The following is a 20,733-nucleotide window of genomic DNA, read 5'->3' as shown; positions in this document are numbered from 1 at the left end:
ATCTTAAGTGGATTTTGATTCTCCATTTGTTCTCCAAAGTTTATATACTTGAGTGATTAATTTTCTTCTATCTTTTTGTAATTTCTCATATTGATATATTTTGTTTTCAACTTTTATAGAAATTTAGTCATGCTCTTTTTATGTAATATTTGCTCAATATAATTATATCGATAATATTATTTTATGAGTAGTCTTTTACTATAATATTACCAACAGTATATTGTCGCTTTAAGATTTCTTGTAAGAATCATTTTTATTAGGTTTCAATGTAAGAATTTTACTCACTCAAATACATTTTAATTCACATGTTCTTCAAATATTTATTTTCCGATTGTTAGTTTGGGATGTGAAACTTTCAATTGAGTAATATCAAAAATCAAAATTTGTTCGGGTGAGCCAAACATATAGGGGAATCTCAACACCTTATCGGTTTTAATTATATAATTTCCTCATACATTTTTCTTACGTTTAAACTTCTCAACAAAAATTTCATTCTCTTTTATTTTGATTTTATTGTTTATCTCTCAACGTTTTTTATTTACTAATCGTTTCTTGTTTAATTTGTGTCCTTGTGAATACGACCGCCCTAACTGTGTTACTACGGCCGTTTTATTTTCAACACGTTTAGGCGTAACCATCTCTCAATCTTCAAAACATAATATTCATTCTTTTCAATCTATGAAATATTAACGAAAATTTCTTTTCAATTTATGAAATATTAATGAAAATTCATTATGTTGAGTTTTTTAACGAAAAATTCACATAACAGGCATGTGATACATTATTTTGGGTATTTTAACTAATATTTTTATGGATCAACATCCAGTGAAATAATAGATGTTACATTGTGGAGATTGTAAAACACATTGTTACTTACAAGAATCTGAGAGAAACTTTTGTAATTAATTCTTATAGTAATAACTTACGATCATTACAAATAATTATTGACGTAACAGCAAAATAAAATTAAAAAAACAAAAACAAAATCAGCATTCCTTTGCAACTTAGGGATAAATCACTAACCTAATAGTCTAATACTAACTAAGCATCATGTTTAAAAAAAATAAAAGGAAAAAATATATATTTCTATTTTAATTTTTTATCAATAAGTTACTTTATGATTTTATCAAAAAGTTATATTTAACACTTGATTAAATAAAAATATGAGTTCTTTCTCACCTAACTTTAAGTACAAAAATGCTTAAGCACACCCCCGATGCTAAACACCACCATCTAATAGAAGGTGAACCCTATATGTGGGTCCAGTGCTAGAACTTTAGGCCGGCGGGCCTACCCAAAGCCTGAATTTTTCGGGCTCGGCGAGCAGGCCCATAAGGCTGCCCGTCCAAGTTTGATTTTCAAGCTCGGGCTCGGGCTGCCCGAAAATAGACGAATCGTCGAAGCCTGCCGCCGAGAGAGTGCCATCAACCGCCAACTGCCGGAATTTTTTTTGAATTTTTTCACTCCGTCCCGACTTGCCCGAAGCCCGACCAACGGCTATATTTTACCGTTGGCGCCGACCCGACCCGCCGCCCGAGTTGCCCGACTCCAATGGCTCTTTTTTTTACTGTTGGCTGATTTTTCCGGCCCGAACCCGACCCGCTGAGATAAAAAATGGCTATTAGATCCGAATTTTGGGGAAAAATTAATTTTTTAACCCAAAAATTTCTCTATAAATACCCCCATCCCCCACACATTTTTCTCACCCAAACTTTCTAAATCCCTCTCAATTTCTCTTAATCTCTCTCAATTTCTCTCAATCTCTCTCAATCTCTCTAAATTTATCTCAATCTCTCTCAATCTCTCAAATCTCTCTCACAATTTTTCTAAAAACTATCACAATATCCTAAAGCTCTCTCCCTCAAATCGCTCTTATTTTTTATAATGGATTCTTTTGGTTATGGTGGTATTCTTGTTGATGCCCAACACAACGTGGAAGAAGGGTAATTTCCTACTAATGAATTTATTTCGCAGGAATCACAAACACAACCAACTGAGGAACCTGCTAATCCGAGCCGTGGTGGACGTACTAGAGGTCGTGGTCGCAATGGTGGTGGGCGTGGAGAAGCGGCGAGTGCAAGTGCTACTACGTCTGTAAGTGTTGTAACCTCCAAGAGGAAATGCAAGCGCACCTCGATAGTTTGGGATCACTTCGACACTTAGGAGTTCCTATCGCTTCTATGGAAAAGAAATTTAAAAAATATTGGTCTAAATTGCCTTTATTGTATGGTTTCGGTACTATTTTTTATCCTAGATTAAAATTAGACGGTTTAGAAAACTTAGGTAAATTTTTAGACATCAATTGTTTTAACCAATTTCCAACAATAAAGGTAAAAATATTTTCGATCTATAGTAAATATGAGAATACGTTTAGAAACACAAATTCTGGAGTACAGGAACCGCAACAACAAGATGAAAACCCGCATTTATTCTTGAATGTTTTCGGGTTGAATAAGAAGAAGAAGACGACTCAAACAGAAGTTGGAAGTGGATCTTCATCAACAGGTGGCAGCGGCTTCAACGAGCTTATGGCATACCTCGGCGAGAGCTTAGCAGTTGACAGTAGTGGAGAATCGTTTGACTTAGTTCAATGGTGGAAGGCACAAGCATTAACTGGGTCAGTCCTAACTCGATTGGCAATGGATATTTTTTCGATCCCAATCTCCACTGTTTCATCTGAACAAACCTTCAGTACAACCAGACGAATACTTGAGGAACACCAAAACGCATTGCAAACGGACATTGTTGAAACCGTCTGCATTAAGGATTGAGATCTTGCCGATCAACGTTTATAGGATGCAATTTCGCCGGCAAGTCAAGAATGGATTGATGAATTTAATAGATTAATATTTAATTTTGAAGACGATCATTCAGCTTCAAATTAAATTGTAATTTGTAAATATATATTTGCTTTCGATATTGTAATTGTAATATTTAGACTTTGTAAGTTTGTAAAATTTGTAATTCGTGACAAAATGATTGCACTCTTTTTTTCTTACTAAGTTTTTATCCCAATTGAATTTTTCTTAGTAAGGTTTGTAACGAGACAATCATGAATTACAAATTCAAAAATTAATATACAATTTATTACATTGTGTATTTGTGTTAATAGTGTGTTGATTTTAGTTTTTATATAATTTTAACACAAAATAACTTAAAAAATATTTATATGCAATTACTAAATAATAGTAGATTATATATAATATATATTAATATTATAAAAATTTAAAAATATAATAAAATATATAAAAATATTTTTTTTTTTGGGCCAATCGAGCGGGCTCGAGCTGCCCGACTAAACTTGGACAGCCAAGACCAGGCCCGCGGCCCGTCCATGGGCCTTCTCGGGCTCGGGCGGGCAGCTCGAAAAAATCGGACGTATGAGCTCAAGCGTCGGGCTCAAAATCAAATTTCTCAAACGATTACGAGCGGCCTGTCCAAAATTCCAGCACTATGTGAGTCCCACACTATAGAGCCCACTTTCTATTAGATGATAGTACTTAACACTATTAGTGTCATGTAACATTGCTCGTATAAGTAGGGATCCTTTAAAGAAAAATGGTGACGGGAGAAAAGAGTGTACAAAAAGAGCCCCAAAAGAGCTTATCAAGCGCTAACGAGCAAAAAGACCAAAAAGGACCTGTAAAAAGATCTCCATCCATTTTTAGTTTACAACGTGAGACAACAGCACTATCAACCATTATTAGTTCCAAATTCCAATGAGAAAATCAAAGTGACAGAGCTCTAAGCTTACCAAGAGACTATAAAAGATTGAATTTTAAGAAAGCAAAAAATGGTGAGCTTCTACACTGCACAATTCTATAACATAAAAAGGGTCATTGCTTATACAATGTCAAAACTCTAACGAGAAACTAATACTACTGTACAATATCAGATGCCGGGCGGCTGGAATTAAGTATCGTTAGACTCAAGTGTGCAGATAATCACAAGAAGCGCCCTTCTTGCAGTGTCCGCTCTCATGGAACTTGCAAACCCTCTGCCCTTTGAAAGGAGGCTTTGAACCTCCACTACCAAATGATGACTGTCTGTTCCATGGTTTACCCCCACCATAACCGGAATCTCCACCTTGAGAACCCATATCCCTCTGGTTCCCATACCTATCGGTGTTATGACTTCGCTCGCTTCCCCAGTTGCCTTGGTTCCCACCTGGCGCGGTCCAAGCGGGATTTGCATTTCCAGGTGCTTGTCCTTGACCATGACCAGCCCAGCTTTGATTTGCATTGGTATTCATTGGTGGTGGCCCCCAACCAGAAACTGGATTTCCATGTGTCGACCCATGACCAGGTGCTGCACCCCATCCTTGATTGGTATTTCCAGGCACCATACCCTGACTAGGAACACCCCAGTTCATATTTGGATTTCCCGGTCCTGGTCCTGCCCATCCCATGTTTGGATTTGCTGCCACTGGCCCCCAACTAGGATTTTGACTCTCTTGCCCCATTCTTGGAGCGGCATTTTGGTTGCCCACAACACCCATATCCCAAGATACATTGGGTGGACCAGGAGGCTGAATGTTTGGTTGATTACTTGCAACTGGAGGTCTCCAAGGATCTGATGGTGGGACCGTTTGGAAAGCAGTTGTTGAAAAATTCCCCCCGGCATTTCCAGCACTAAATGATGAGACGGTGGAATTGACACTTGGGACGTCACGCCATTGACCATGAGCTCCCGGTTGTGCAGGCATCCTAACATGATTATTTGTTTCCATTTTCTGGGATGGAGCACCTCTCCAAGGCTGAGATTCACTTCCAGGCGTTGGGGTAGATACAATCATTTCGGGTTTCTGAAGAGAAGCAGAACCCCACCCTTGTGTCTCAACAGGAGGGAGATGACTAGCTACTGACTGAACTAAACTATGTAGATTTGAAACGACACTTTTTATATCAGCACCAGTATTTAACGAAGCCTGATTCAAAACAGGGGCTGAGATTGTCGGTTGATGATGTGTTGCAAGGTCACTTGTAGAGCCAGAAGGCATGATCTTTTCTGGCTTAGATGATGGACTCGTAACAGGAAATGAACTCGAAAACTCATTATTAGAAGCTCGCATCATACTCTCTTGAGTACCTTCAGTGTTTCCTGGGATCCGATTGACTCCCAAAAGGGAACCAGCAGACTGAACAGGATCGCCTGACCATTTACTTTCATAAGCTTGAACCTTTGTTGTACCAAGGGGAGTCTGAGATGGAGTAGGCGAAGGAAGATTTGTTGAAACCCATCCATCTGAAGAATGCTTTGGGATCTCAACTGGCATTGGAGCGACCTTGCCTGTCCAAGAATTAGTTTCACCTTGAGACCTCCAATTTTCTCCTCCAACTTGAACTTCTGTACCCCTAAGTATGGCTACTCCTTGAGGCTTCCCAGAATGCGACGGTGATGGATGTACATTGTGCATGGCTTGAACCTTGTCTTTCTGGAACTGTCCAACTAATGCATCAGTCAGAAGTATAGAGTCATCTTGCTTCTCGGTTACTTTCCAAATTCTCAGATCTACAGGAAAATAGCCAGTGGCATTCCATTTACGAAGCTGCACAATGGAAAATGGTCCCTGGACTTTCCCCGATGGGTCCTTATAATGCCAAATTTTCTCTGATTCATTTATCTGAGCTGCTGGTTCTGCAACCCCTGTACCTCCTGAGTTTTCCGAGACGGCTGCAGGAAGTGATTCAGATATTACCCCAGACTGTGCACTCCTAGAACCAGCTTCTAAAGTCGACATTTTGTGCTTCTCCCAGCTGTTTGGTGGTTGCATTTCTCTGTCCCTTCCTAGGTTCCATGACTCGGTCACTATCTCACCAACTCCAGTCGTATCCTCCAATTTGTTAGAAAACACTCGACTGGACATGCTCCTGCTTAATTCTTGATTCATGCTGGAATAATTCCTGGTCCCACTCCAGGTATCACTCAGAGCGGATCCACCTATCCGTGGAGAAATGGGCTCCCTCCCTCTCCTCCCAAAGGCAGAACCTCTTGACCTCATAAAGTTTTCTGCATGAACAGAGAGCTAAATAATTAAGTGATCAACAAAAAAAAAAAAAAAAGAGAAAAAAAAAAAGGGAAAAAGGGCACAAGAGGAGATTATGTAAATTCACTGAACAGTTTAAGAAACCTTGTCTCTTATCATCTGTTTCTTCCTCTTCTTCGGACTCAAAACTTGGATCCATATTTGGGTCTGCATGTATTTCTGGAATTTCTTCTAATCTGCGCTTGCGCTCTTCAGGTGTCTTCAGAAGTTGCAATTTCTCAACACATTCTCTAAGCGTGAAATCAAGTCAAGGACCACCTCAAGATTTCTAGATGCATGAATTGTCCATCACAAGTAACATGATATAATTTTTAAAGACGGCGGACATAATGGTAACAAGGCAGCTATGACTCTTTACTATTCAACACAGTTGCTATGTTTCCTCTCCCTATAAATAACTCAAATAAATTCCTATCTCAGTCTAAATATTATGCCCCTTAGGAAAGAGAACCATGAAGATGTAGTGGTGCCACGGCTTAAAGAGCCAATCAGAGAGAAAAACTATTGAGACCAACAAACAGAAGAAATGAAAAACATTTAGAGGTGCAGAAATCATTTGAGAAGCTTTTGTACATTTAGCAACTTTTTAAGACACATGGTTAAAGCTTCGAATTTGTTTTTTATCTTCAAATTAATTCTGAATTGTTATTCGTTCTTTTAATGTTAAAAAATTATAAAAACAGAAAAAGAAATCAAGTACAAGCAAACCATTGCCCTAGCAAGTTATAGCTCTTCGATATTGTCAGGACATTGTTCATCTAAAGGCACTGAAAATCAGGACAAATAGTTTGAGCGTACAACAACTGGGTCTAGCAAGTTAAATCAAGGTTGTAAACTTTGGTCAGATCACAAAGGTCACAAATAATTACCTACAAAGAGCAATGTTTCCTCCTGGAAACAGGTTTATCCGGCCATTTTAAGTATATATGCAGCAGTCAAGTCTTCAGTGTATATCTTTTCAAAAAGTATCCATGCATTGGAGCACCTAGCAGGTAATGCTCTCTAAAGTAACACCACACGGCACAACAAGGTAAAGTGAAGGGCCCATGTAATGAAGCAAGCAGTGTCAAAAGAAAAAAATCAAATAAAATAAAGGGGGAAGGCAAAAGGCAGCCAGAGAACTTAAAGGGACATTTCAAAGGAAAAAATGCAAAGAAATATATAAGCAAAAGGATATTCCTTTCTCCGCCCTTTTTCACTAGCTCGGTCACGAAGATGGCTAAGCCGTACTACCTCTGACTCTAGCCACTGCATAAGGAAAAATAATAAAAGGTATTCATAAAATGTATATATACATGAATATAACACGAAATAACATCCACACTAACGACAAATGTAAGGATCTATCAACAAGCACACCAAAAAAAAAAAAGGGAAGCCTGATGAATTTATATAGGAAGACTATAACATTCATGAACTCAAAAATGCTTTCCATGGAAGAATAGATGATGAATTATCTCTTCACACTGGAGAAAGCTTATCACATGAAGTAAAGGAAGTTTCAGAGATGGATTTCAGAAGCTTGTGTCTACGTTCTTTTCTTCTGCCAGGACACGACTAAAATACAGTTCTCCCATGTCATAACTTAGCTAAAGTTCTCACAATACAACAAATAACCATAAAGCACGTTGCATAATTCATTAAGCTTTGATAAGGACATCATAGTTGAGAAAATCCAAAGTCAACTACAGATATACGTCATAGCCAATATGCCAATAAGGAATACCAAATCAAACAAACACCCAATGCCCCTTGAACATTTCCAGTTCTGTGCATGAAGAAAAAACAGAGTGCAAAGCTGATGTAACACCATTAACATGGTTAGAGAGGATGCATCCTCACTGGAAACAAGTTAAGAACAGAGCTTTAGGACCACAGACAAATAAAGCCCTCTTGCTCTAAGGAAACGTGTATATCCAGGAAGCATTCAGATTGCTAGGAACGGTCTTAGCTCTCTATTAGGGATGGGAATAATCCCCATGGGGACATAGCCCCGCCCAGAACAGAGCGGGGATGGGGGACAATTATTGGGAATGCGGATGGGGACAAAATCTAGTCCCCAATTTGTGGCGGGGTGGGGATTGGGGAAGTACTCCCCACCCCGCCTCCGCCCCAACATTCATGTGTTAATTTTTTTTTATGTAAATATATATATAGATACACAATCTCTTAAAATTACCTTTTACTTAAAAAAATGGTAATTGCATTTTCTTTAAAATTGGGAAGGGAAAATTACCGATTATAGTTTCTTGTACTGAGAAAAGAAGAACAATTATTAATCCTCTCTTATATTATATATACACATAGGGATGCACTACCTAGTGCCTCCTCATTCTCTTTTGAAGTTAATAGAAATAGACAAAGAACGGATCATTTACGTTTATGTTTTGATGCTTTTATACTTTTTTCGCTTATGCGTTGATTATTACTTTTGGATTCAATTGGCAATATGTTAAGAATTTGGTTTTTATTATGAAACCTTTTATTTTGGTCTAAATTTATAGTGATCTTTTTTCCTATTTTAATTTTAAGTTGCTATAATTTTGAAACGCATAGTCCTAAATGATGGGGACTGGAGCAAGTATGGGGAAGGCTCCCCCAATGGGGAATCCCCGACTCCGACCCCGCCCCTCTTTATGTGGGGATGGGGATGGGGATGGGGATAGTTTAGGGGCACGGGGATGGGTATGGGAAATAATCCTCCACCTCCACCCCGCCCCATTGCCATCCCTACTCTTTATTAGTATAAGAGGTCAAACTTTGATTTTTAAATAACAGCCGTAATCAACAAAGGAGAAGCAAGATACTGACCGCCTAATCACTAGGATTCTAGTATAGCTTCATGCCATAGAAATTCTTGAGTTTCAGAGAGTTGCAAACTTTTTTTTTAAATTAATAATAGAAAAAGGAAAGCACATGTTACAGTATGAGTGATGCGGCACACATCAAAGATGCAGACATATTTTAGAAGATATAGAAACAAATTAGGCTTGATTGAAGATTTGAATGGGGTTGATTGGGGATTTTGATATGATTGATTAGGGAATTGATTATGATCGGGTTGATTGATGATTGGATCATTGGGTTGATTGATGATTTGAATTCTGCTATGATTTCATGTATTTAATCTACAATATTTACTTTTCCGTTCTAGTCACGTAACCAGCCTATAAATTGGCAGCTTTGTTACTCTACAATTCAAACGAATGACTAAGAATTACAAAATTCTATTTCTCTGAACTTTTCTCATCTTTTCAATCTCTCCAATTTTTGCCTCTCTCCTCTTTTTCCTTCTTTTTCCTCTCTTCTCTCATCTTCCCTCTCTAGTTCTACATCACTTTGGTATCAGAGAACCTTTGATTCCTCGGACCTACCTTGTTTACAAAAGTTCTTTTGGTCCAAAACAAACCCAATAGTAGTCAAAACATCTGTTTTTTTTCAACACTTCAAGGTTCAAACCAGCCATGCACCGCCACCAACACCACCATTTGTCTCCACAACCGACAACCAATACAATCCTCGCACTCTTTTCATTTTTCAGTCCAGCCCACCACTCGTTCAACGCAAATCACCGAGAACAGCCACCACCGCGTGCCCTTGCCGATGGTCCATACAGCAACAGTGCTGAGAGCAGCTCCTCGCCGACCATATGCAATACCGGTGAAGAGAGGTGTGCGATCGAATTTCTATCGGAGACCGAAAAACTCCATATTCATGTGGGTAAATATCTCTTGCACTAAATATATTCACTGATAAGTGAATCTGGATTTGGTTTATCAATTCTTATGTGTTGTGGGTCTAAATATTAGGCCGCCTTTTCTTGACTCTCATATATGGGCTGTATTCTCATATATGGGCTGTCTTTCATCATTTTAGTTACCTAACCAACCTTTATGTTCTTGTTCCTCTATTTTACTTACCAAATTATAAAAAAACAAAAAAACAAAAAAACAAAAAACAAGAAATAAATCAAAACAAAAAATAAATTAAAAAAACAAAAAAAAAGAGCCTATATTTCTTTTCTATCTTTGCATAATTACTATTTTAAATTTTCTTATTCTCATCGTGTTTGTTGGTAGAGTTTAAATTTTCTCGCTTAAAGTTATGTAGCACATTTATTTTTTCTCTCCCAGCATGACTATTAAAGAGCTTGAAAGAGCATTTCAAAACCTTGAAATGAGACAAACCCATAATGAAGAGAGAGTGACCCAATTGAGGGAAGGGCTAATAATTGACACCCGACTCGATCGACTTGCCGCCACCATTGAGCAATTTGCCAACTCGATTAACCTCTTGCGCAATGAATTTTATGACTTTTGTCAGCATCCTAAACAAACGTGCAAGAGAAACATGTGTAGAACCAAACAATAATGGTCAAAATCTTGTCCCGCCTCCTGGTCATAATGAAAATAGGACTTCCAAATTGGGTTGTTGCCCACACCACCTAGGCCACTTCCTAAAGTCAACAAGCCACCTGTAGTTGACGAGGAAAGTTTTTCCGAGGATGATGACTTTGAAACCCTACCTCGCGCTAGGCATGCCCATAGACCCACAGGTAGACACCACAACCAACATTGCCAGTATCCTTTTAACCAACCTAGGTATAATCAGCATGAAGTAATTGAGATCTCTAGGAGGGTGAAGATAGATGCTCTCGAGTTTGATGGTAGACTCGACCCTGGTGCTTTCATGGATTGGATGTATAACATGGAGTATTATTTTGAGTGGTACCAAATGAACTATGCTCAGCCGATTCGTTTCACTAAAATGAAGTTGGTAGGGTCTGCCAAACATTATTGGCAAATAGTTCAGCACAATATTAAGTGATTAGGCCATCACCCTATTTCCCTATGGACTGAATGAGAGAAACTGAAAGAAAAATATACGCCATCTTATGATAGGGATCAATTGCTAGATGAGTTGTTGAACCACAAGCAAGGAATCTCTACAGTTTATGTGTATATGGCCAAGGTTGAAGAGTTGCTGTTGAGGAGTGACATTAATGAGGAACCTAGGCTCACTATCTCTAGGTTTGTTAATGGCTTAAGAGCTGAGATTAAGAGACAAGTCATTGTTCACTCACCTGACTCTTTAGAAGATGCTTATCATAAAGCTTTAGAATTTGAAAAGTATCTCCAGTCTTACCAACAAAGATGTGCTTCTGTCACTTCTCTTGATCACCATCAAATTCATCCTACTCCTTTCACTAGGGTTAACATTGGGGCACATCTTGTGCTTCCTAGGACCACCACTACCACCCACCCTATTGTTTCTCCCACTCAAACAAAGCTATGGAAACAATTGCTCCTAATGTCACCCGCCCATTGAATCCTTACAGTGCAATCATTGTCATGCCAAAGGCCATATCGCCTCCCGTTGTCCACATCGTGCCTTAGCTTTAGAACATATAGGTGAAACTACCCTTGCAAATGATGACAACTTTGTTACTATAGCTTCTATGGAAGGCCGTGATTATGTGGAAGAACCTTTTGAGGCCTATGAGGAAGACCATGTCCCCAACTCCAATCACCTGTCTGTCATGAGATGTATCTTGACCACTCCAGTCCAATCTGACAGTTGGAAGCGCACTAGTATCTTTCATACCTTTGTTCCCTCGAGAATAAGGCTTGTAAGATAGTTATTAATGGGGGTAGTACCGTGAATGTAATTTCTAAAGCTACCATTGCTAGGTTTAATCTCAAACCCGAACCTCATCCCACACCTTTTAGAGTTGCTTGAGTCAATAGGACTTCCTTACCTATTAAGGAACAATGTCTAGTTCCGCTTAAGATCGGACCATACTTTGAGGATCTTTATTGTGATGTCTTACCCATGGATGTTGCACATATTTTGCTAGGTCGCCCTTGGCTATATGATCATGATGTTAAGCATTTTGGTCACGAAACCACTTACATGTTTACCCATGGTAGTAAGACCATTTTGTTGCAACCTACCAACCCCACCCCCGTAACCAAGTCTGTCTCTCCCTCATACAGCAACACTCCTAAGAGTGGGCTTCAACTTTTGTCCTATAAGTAGTTTGAGCGTGAAGGAACTAAGACTGGTCTAGTTTTTGCCCTCATAGCTAAGGAGCTTTCATCTTCCTCCGAATCCTAGCTTAGATGGCTCTTCTAGTGTCTCACCTATCTCAGATAAATTTAAGGACATCGTGCCTAATGAACTACCTAACGAGTTGCCACCTATGAGAGATATCCGGTATGCCATAGACTTTGTCCCAGGGTCCCAATTGCCCAATCTCCCAATCTCCCACATTATAGGATGAACCCGACTGAGCGAGCTGAGTTGAATAAACAAGTTGAAGGTCTCTTAGAAAAAGGACTTGTCTGCCATAGTCTCGGTCCTTGTGCAGTTCATGTTTTGTTGACCCCCTAAGAAGGACAGATCTTAAGGATGTGTGTGGATAGTGGAGCCATCAATAAAATCACAGTCAAATATGGGTTCCCTATTCCAAGGTTGGACGATATGTTGGATGAATTGCCCGGTGCCCAAGTGTTTTCACAAATAGATTTGTGGAGTGGCTATCACCATATTAGGATTAGCCTCTTGGATGAGTGGAAGACTACGTTCAAAACTCAAGATAGATTGTATGAGTGGTTGGTAATGCCCTTTAGTATGTCTAATGCTCCTAGTACCTTTTTGACAGTGATGACCCATGTTTTCCGCCCTTACATAGGTAAATTCCTAGTGGTTTATTTTGATGACATACTGATTTACAACAAGTCCAAGGAACAACATCTAGAACATCTTCGTCAAGTTTTGACCATCCTTTGAGAGGAAAAGTTATATGCCAACCTTAAGAAGTGTTCTTTCATGCAATCCCAAGTGCTTTTCTTAGGGTATATCGTATCCTCTCAAAGAATTTCTGCTAATCCAAATAAGATTAAGTCCATTAGAGATTGGCCCGAACCTAAAATTTTGATTGAAGCCCGTAGTTTTTATGGATTAGCCTCTTTCTACATAAGGTTCATTTGGGGATTTAGCACCATCACTGCCCCGATCACTGAGTACATGAAGAAAGGAGAATTTCATTGGACCCCTACCGCCCATAAGGCCTTCCTAGAAATCAAGGACAAAATTACCACAGCCCCACTCCCGAGACACCCTGATCTGTCCAAAGTGTTTGAGGTTTCGTGTGATGCCTTTGGTATCGGTATAAGTGGTATTCTTAGTCAAGATGGCCATCTTGTTGCATATTTTAGTGAAAAACTTAATAAGGCCAAGCAAGGTTTTAAAAGGCAGAATCGGGCCTCAAGGCGTTTTGCCTTTACGAGGCAAGGCGTAAGCCTCAAGGCACTTTGAGGCGTAAGCCTCAAAAAATGCCTATAAAAAAATTAGGAAAAAATAATAATACTAACAAAAACTAAATCCATACTTAATAATCATTAAAAACAAGAAATTTAACCAAACATCCACATAAAGAGAAGTCTATTTCACTACTAGAAGCGTAAAAAAGACTAAATAATTATCAAATCCTAATATCATAAGGTTCATAATGCACTTCTAAAAGCCTAATCTCCCAACTCATCAATCATCATCACTACTAAGAAAAGAAGAAGAGTGTTTGCCCGTGCGACGAAGAAGAAGGAGGAGGAGAGACAACTGTGCAAGGGCTGCTTCTTTTGTTATTAGGGTTTTTTCTTAGTCATTAAGGGCCTAGGTACTTTGGGCTTTTTAAAAACTTTTGGGCCAACATGTTAAAATAACCCACCAGAAGACCCTTTGCAGAGAGGCGGACACCTCACTAACCACCTAAGGCGCCGCTCAAAGGCGTGCACCTCAGCTTAAGGCGCACGCCTCAACACCTACCATGTAAGGCATAGGAGTTGAGGCACTTTTCCAGCGCCTCGCCATGAGGCGCGCCTCAAGGCGTGCGCCTCTAGCGCTTTTTAAAACCATGAGGCCAAGCAAAAATATTCCACCTATGACAAAGAATTCTATGCCGTGGTTCAGTCCCTCCATCATTGGCGATATTACCTATTGCCAAAAGAATTTGTTCTTTATTCTGACCACCAAGCCCTTCGCTACCTGAATTCTCACCGTACTTTAAGTGGTAGACATATCAAGTGGGTTGAGTTCCTCCATGAGTTTACCTTTGTCCTTAAGCATCGTGCCGAAATAGACAATAAGGCTACTGACGCTCTTAGCCGAGTTTCTATTTTTCTATATTACATGAGCACTCATGTTGTCGGTTTTGAACATCTCAAAGATGAGTTTCTCAATTCTCCTGATTTTGGCACCATTTACAAGGACCTCCTAGATAGCCCTAGTCGAGAACATGTTGGTTTCTCATTCGTGATGGCTACCTTTTCAAGGCTACTAGATTATGCATCCCATGCACCTCACTTAGAGACTTCTTAGTTTGGGAATTACAAGATGTAGGGTTAGTTGGACACTTTGGGAGGGGATAAAACCATTACACTAGTGGAGGATAAATTTTACTAGCCTTCTTTGAAAAGGGATGTTGCTCGGATAGTTTCACAATGTGGCACTTGCTAGTTAGGAAAGGCAAAAAAGGAGAATACCGAGTTGTACACTCCTCTTCCTGTCCTACACACCCCTTGGCATGACCTTAGCATGGACTTCGTCCTAGGGTTACCTAAGACTGTCAGAAGCCATGATTCTGTCTTTGTGGTAGTTGATAAGAATCTTGAAGATGGCTCATTTTATCCCATGTTTTAGGACCACATGTGCCTCTCATGTTGCCAAATTGTTCTTTAAGGAAATTGTTCGATTGCATGACTTACCTTCTACCACAGTGTCTGACCGGGATGTCAAGTTTGTTAGTTGCTTTTGGAAGACACTTTGGAAATTGTTTGAAACCAAATTGAAGTACTCTTTTGCCTTTCATCCGCATATCGACAGTCAAACGGAAGTGGTTAACCGTAGTTTGGGAGATTTGCTTCGACGCTTGGTTGGGGAAAAACCTGTATCTTGGGATGCCATTTTACCTATTGCTAAGTTTGCCTACAACAATTCTATAAATTGGTCCATCGGCAAAATTCCTTTTGAGATTGTCTATGGCCTTTCCCCTCATCAACCAATTGACCTCATTCCATTGCCACCTGATTCTCGCCCTTCTGACTCAGGCCAAGCCTTTGTTCACCACATCCACAACTTACATGTTGAGATTAGACGAAAAATTGCTTCGAGTAATGAACAATTTAAACTTTTTGCTGATGCACATTGTAAGCATAAGGAATTCAAAGTCAGTGATTGGGTAATGGTTCGCATTTCCCCTGAGCGTTCTCGAAAGAATACCGTCAAAAAGCTTCATGCTTGATCCACTTGGCCCTTTTCCCATTGTTTGTAAGATTGGATCCAATGCCTATGAACTTGATTTGCCTCCAAATTTAACTATTAGTCCAATATTCAATGTGTCAAATTTATTTGCTTACCGAGGCACATTCGAGCCTCCAGTTTTGCCTTCATTTATGTCTGCAAGTCCATCTTCCATTGCTAAACCACATGCCCTTCCCACTAATCCTTGGTTGACTGATGTAATCATCAATGTTTTCGATGACGAATATGTTACAACTTCTACTGAAGGTCTTTGTCGCTTTCTTGTTCAATGGAAGAATCGTCCATTGACCGATGATACTTGGATCACTGAGGATGAATTTCGCCAGCTTGATCCTGGTTTTTTGGATTCATATTTGCAGCAAACCTCGACGGAGTCGAGATCTTTCCAACCAGGGGAGAATGAAGCGGCACACACATCAAAGATACGGACATATTTATGAAGAAGATATAGAAACAAATTAGGCTTGATTGAAGATTTGATTGGGGTTGATTGGGGAGTTTAATATGATTAATTAGGGAATTGATTGTGATTGGGTTGATTGATGATTTCATGTTCTAGTCATGTAACCAGCCTATAAATTGGATGCTTTGCTCCTCTACAATTCAAACTTGAATGAATAAGAATTACAGTATTCTATTTCTCTCTCAACTCTTCGTTTTCCCATCTTTCTCAATCCGTCCAATTTCTGCCTATCTCCTCTTTTTTTCCCTCTCTAGTTCTACATCCATGAGCCGTCCTGTAAATAAAGATTACAAGTGGGATTAAACTCACAACCCCCACCCAAAGCCCTACCCATTCCATTAGACCAAGGGGTCTTAGGCTCACAGAGTTGCAAACTTAAGAACATGCTAATTTTTTCTGTTTTGGTCCCTATCTTCTTTTCTCCATAGACTTCTCGAATGTATTGCATCAGCCTTTTGATTGAAGCAAAATATTAAATGCCAACTTACAGCACACTCAAATCCTATTCAAGCCTCCATAAGATGCTAAAAATTAACCAATGAGGTGCTAATCAGTGTCAACGTTTCTTCAATATTCATTAAAGTTTTTCCTTCCTAATGACAAAGCAAGTAAACCAAGAAAATTGAACGTGTACCATCGTCCATGAGTCTGAGAACCATGCAAGATACAACATCTACAAGGAACAAAATACGACAGCTAAGAAACTTACATCTTTCACTCTGACAGCTTGAAGTGCCATGGCTTTTTCCTGAACATTGCCCTAAAAGGAAATACAAATTTTCTCAGGAGTCTTAATATTATTTTAAACGTAAAAAAATAAAAAATAAAAGAATAATAAAAGAATAGAACGGTAGACTTTAGAATTACCACAGTTAGCCGGTTGATAAATCCACACTTTATGCTCTGACGCAATCGCTTGCATTCATCCTAACAATAAAACAAGTTCAAAAGTCAACCAACAGAAAACATGCACACAAAAAAGGAAGTCATAAATATTTCCAAATCCTTATTGCAGCAAGCTTCACTGTGCTGTATGCTTATTAAAAGGAAGTGGCAGTTTTTCTGTTCAGATGATAGTCTTAACAAAGCATTTCAATGCTTCCATATTTGTGCCCCTCCCTTTCTGCCATCTTTTCTCCCCATTTAGAGAGAGAGAAAGAGAGAGAGAGAGAGAGAGAAAAAAAAAAAAAAAAAAAAAAAAAAAAAAGAAGCGGGCAAAATTCTCCTTACTTTACTTGTATGAAGTTGCGAGTATGTCTCAAGTAAAAATGAAATTTTAAGTCGTCATATCCACCATTTAAAAAAAGGGATATAGCTAAATCGGAATCCTCTTAAAGAGTCCAAATTCATGTCTTTTTAAGAACAATTTAAAGAATCCAAAAAGGATAATAGATTGTTGAGTTGTGGAAATAAAAGTAGAAAAGCTGGCAACCACTTGAAGATCATGTTAGATCACCTCGGTAAATTCTTGATTTGAGATTATATCAATTGATATGATCTCTGTCTTGTTTAAGTTTAATATCTCTAGCAAGGTATCTGTCATCCTTTTACCAACTTTATATGGCTCAGCCGCTTTGCACGTACCTGTTCAAATATCATTTTAGAAAGGAACAAAGTCTACAATAATGAAAACTTTACTCATTATTTACTTTGGGCGAAAAATAAGATAGAAATACATCTTATTAGACATTTACCTACAACTTGGACCAGCCTATACAGATCTTGCTTTTGACCACTACCCGAAATTCTTATTCTCACAAACGCACCAACTACTTTCTCATGAAAGTTTTCAGTATCATCAATAAGATCCTCAACCAAGCTACGTCTCAAGTAAATTAAATTAATGTTGTGGATGTCAATGGCAGCATAATCATCAAGATTAGATTGAGGCACTCTCCCGTCACTCTTTTTCCGGGATTTACGTTTCTTATCTTTACCAGCCCTCCCTGGAGCATCGGAGTTCCCATCAGCCTCCAACTGACTTGCTTCCGTATCTACAGTACTCCCCTGAAGATCATCTGCATGGGAGTCCTCTTTAATGAGAAAATGGGATTCAAGCAGCTTTAACATTTCAAAATGCCCAACCCGTGGTTTCCCAAATAGATTCTCAAGCCTTGTGTCACAAATTATCTGACTTTTCCTGCGAGGATCACGAAGTTTATTTCTTTTTATGTACTCTAGCAAGAGAGCTTGTACATCAAACTGAGACAGAACCGATGCATCACCATCTCTCATGTGCATAACAAACTCCAAGAGTTCTTTTGATGCCCACTCATTACTGTCGTCAACAGATGGCCCTTCATAACCAGTTGTAATCGTGCTACGTGAATCCTTGTCTTTGGTACGAGACTCCGCGCGTTTTCTGGTCTTTCTTCTTTTGGTATTGCTAGACTCAAAGTTACCAGTAGAACCATCACTATCTGAGTCAACATCATTGTTTGTGTCAAAAGGCTCATCAGTTGACTCTTGCTTAGAAGCATGTGAATCCGATCCTTTCCATGGATTTTTGGCCTCAGCAAGTTCATCCCAAGTTAAAGATAACTTCCCCTTTAAGTCCATCCAATAATCTTTGAAGAGATATTCAAAGCTACTTCTATCATCAAAATCTACATTATTCTGAAAAACAATAGAAAATAGATCAAAGACATAAATGGGTTCCCATAGCAACTGATGCAAATATATATAGTAGACTCAAAAGTGCAACTTCGAACTCCAGAGAGAAAAGAAAAGGAAAGAAAAGATTAAGACAAGCATAGTTTCATACTAATAAAATAATTAAAAATTAGCAAATAACTTATAATAAGCACAAGACGGGAGAAATTGCCAAGGATACTAGAATTCGAAATATCAACCACTGGAACATCAACTGATCAATGCCTTAAGTATCATCTTGAAATCTAAATCAAAGAAACCCATAAATCCTAACACTACGGACTGCAAATTCCATATTTAAAACAGTAAAAGCCATAACGTAAGACAAAAATTACAGACACTTAAGGATGGAGAACAGACATACTTCATTCTTTTCTATCGACATGATAGTTTTCATGCACGTCTCACAAAATCCTTTGTTTCCTCGAACACATAATATGACCGCGGCTTTAATACACGCCTTGCACAAGGAGAAGGTACAAGTGTAACACATGTAGTATGCATTCTTCCCACAGTTACTACACAGGTGCCAACCTAAACAAACAAAGATCAAACTCCATAAATCTCACCTGAATAACTAACAGAACTCTAAACAAGCAAACATAAAAAATAATAATAATAATTAAATAAATAATAAACTGGGTATTATTAAAGTTAAAAATGATCACCTGAAAGCATAACTTACCACAATTCCAACGACCCTTTGTTCGAAAGAATGCCTCATCGCGATCAACACATGAAGGGTGGTAGGCTTTAGGACATCCCCTGGACACACCCAGAAAAACAATCTCACTCAATTACTCAAAACAAATCATCAACTAAGAAATTTAAATAAATAAAGAAGAAGAAGAACTTCCATGAAAAAGAGCATACCTTCGATCACAAAGGACAAGCTCGCCACCATCAAAGCAAATGAAACAAACGTCCTCTTCCATCTTCTTCTTCGAGGGGACTTTGGACGGAGATTTGGCATTCTTCCTACGCTTCCTTTTCCCCCCACGAGTCGCTTCCTCTTCCTCCTCCACCACCTCCATCCCTTCAGCCTCCGTCGTCTCCGTCTCCTCCATTACGTCGGCCTCCGCCTCCTCCATCGCTTCTGCCTCCAATGCTTCCTCAGCCATGCTTCTGTCTTCATCTCCCTCTCCCTCTCCCTCCTCGGCCTCCTCCTCCTCCTCTCCCTTATCCATTTCCTGCACATCCTCAATCTCCGCCTCCTCTCCCTTCTCAGTCGCGTCTTCCATCTCCGGCAAACCCGAATTTACTTCCTCCGCGGCCGCTGTAACTTCCGTTTCCTCGGCAACATCAGCTTTCTCGTCAGCCTTTTCCTCCTCCGCCACGTCACCACTCTCCGACACCAATTCCCTCTCCTCCGCCTCCGACGAGTGGGGTCCACCAGCCGCCTCCCTCTCCGCCGCCTCTTCCGCCGCCATCGTCTCCTCCGCCGCAACATCAACCACAGCCTTCTCTTCTTCTTCTGGTGCTACAGCATTTTCCACCTCGCTCTTCTCCAATTCTACAACCTTCTCTTCCTCTTCTGGTACAATAGTAGTTTCCGCATCGTTTTTCTCCCTTTCCTCGTCTTTCGCCGCCTCTCCTTCAATCGCCTCGCCGTCGTCCGTTACCCTGACCGCCTCCTGCGGCGACGGCTCATCCACCGCCACCGGCTCCGGCTGGGGCTCCCATTGCGGCTCGGTCCCCGGGACGTCCTCGCTCGCGCCGGCCATGGCCGCAGTGCCTTCTTCGATCAGCGAGTGAGGTTCGTTCACATTTGAAGCCTCCTCTTCGTCGCCTTCCATTGAAGTAGCTAAGGAAGAAATCGAAATTGAGAGAGGAAAAAACCCTAGGATTGAGGGGTTAGGGTTTTGGGGTCCAGTGCTGGCTCGAATTGTGTCGTTTTATCGTTCAACTGAAATGTTACGAGATGAACTGTAGGGAGAGAGAAAGAGAAGAGGAGAGAGAGGGTGAAGAGAGAGCACGAAGCAGAGGGAAGAGCAGCGTTTTGCGAAAATGGGGTTTGTTAGAGTGGAAAGACGAAAATACCCCCCAGCCCACGTTGTGGCTTTACTTTTGGGCCTCCTCGACTTTGATTAAACAAGTGGACCGGTTACGCCTTCTCTTGCTCTGTGTAGAATCCGTAAGACGGGCCTGGGCTGTGCTTTTCCCGTTCTGTTCAGGGTGATTTACACGATATATTTAGGTCTCCTCGTTTCATTTATTCGAGTTTAGAATTTAAATTTTACAACATAAATAG

The 20,733-nt window shown here is 39.8% G+C and overlaps 1 protein-coding gene across 1 annotated transcript; it reads right to left on the bottom strand.

Moving 5' to 3' along the window:
- Window positions 1-3,533: 3,533 nt before the first annotated feature.
- Window positions 3,534-20,427, bottom strand: LOC21401506 (zinc finger CCCH domain-containing protein 19). Its single transcript, XM_024174323.1, has 10 exons — window positions 19,356-20,427; window positions 19,168-19,247; window positions 18,847-19,016; window positions 17,525-18,446; window positions 17,287-17,414; window positions 16,698-16,757; window positions 16,540-16,590; window positions 7,224-7,294; window positions 6,131-6,282; window positions 3,534-6,009 (listed from the first exon to the last, which is right to left on the bottom strand). Exons 1-10 carry the CDS (start codon window positions 20,276-20,278, stop codon window positions 3,929-3,931), a joined length of 4,638 nt encoding a protein of 1,545 aa, XP_024030091.1. The 5' UTR covers window positions 20,279-20,427; the 3' UTR covers window positions 3,534-3,928.
- Between the last annotated feature and the right edge of the window lie 306 nt (window positions 20,428-20,733).

The sequence above is a fragment of the Morus notabilis genome, unplaced genomic scaffold, assembly GCF_000414095.1.
Source record: "Morus notabilis unplaced genomic scaffold, ASM41409v2 Scaffold57, whole genome shotgun sequence".
Classification (NCBI taxonomy): domain Eukaryota; kingdom Viridiplantae; phylum Streptophyta; class Magnoliopsida; order Rosales; family Moraceae; genus Morus; species Morus notabilis.
This window is presented reverse-complemented; position numbering and strand designations above follow the sequence as displayed.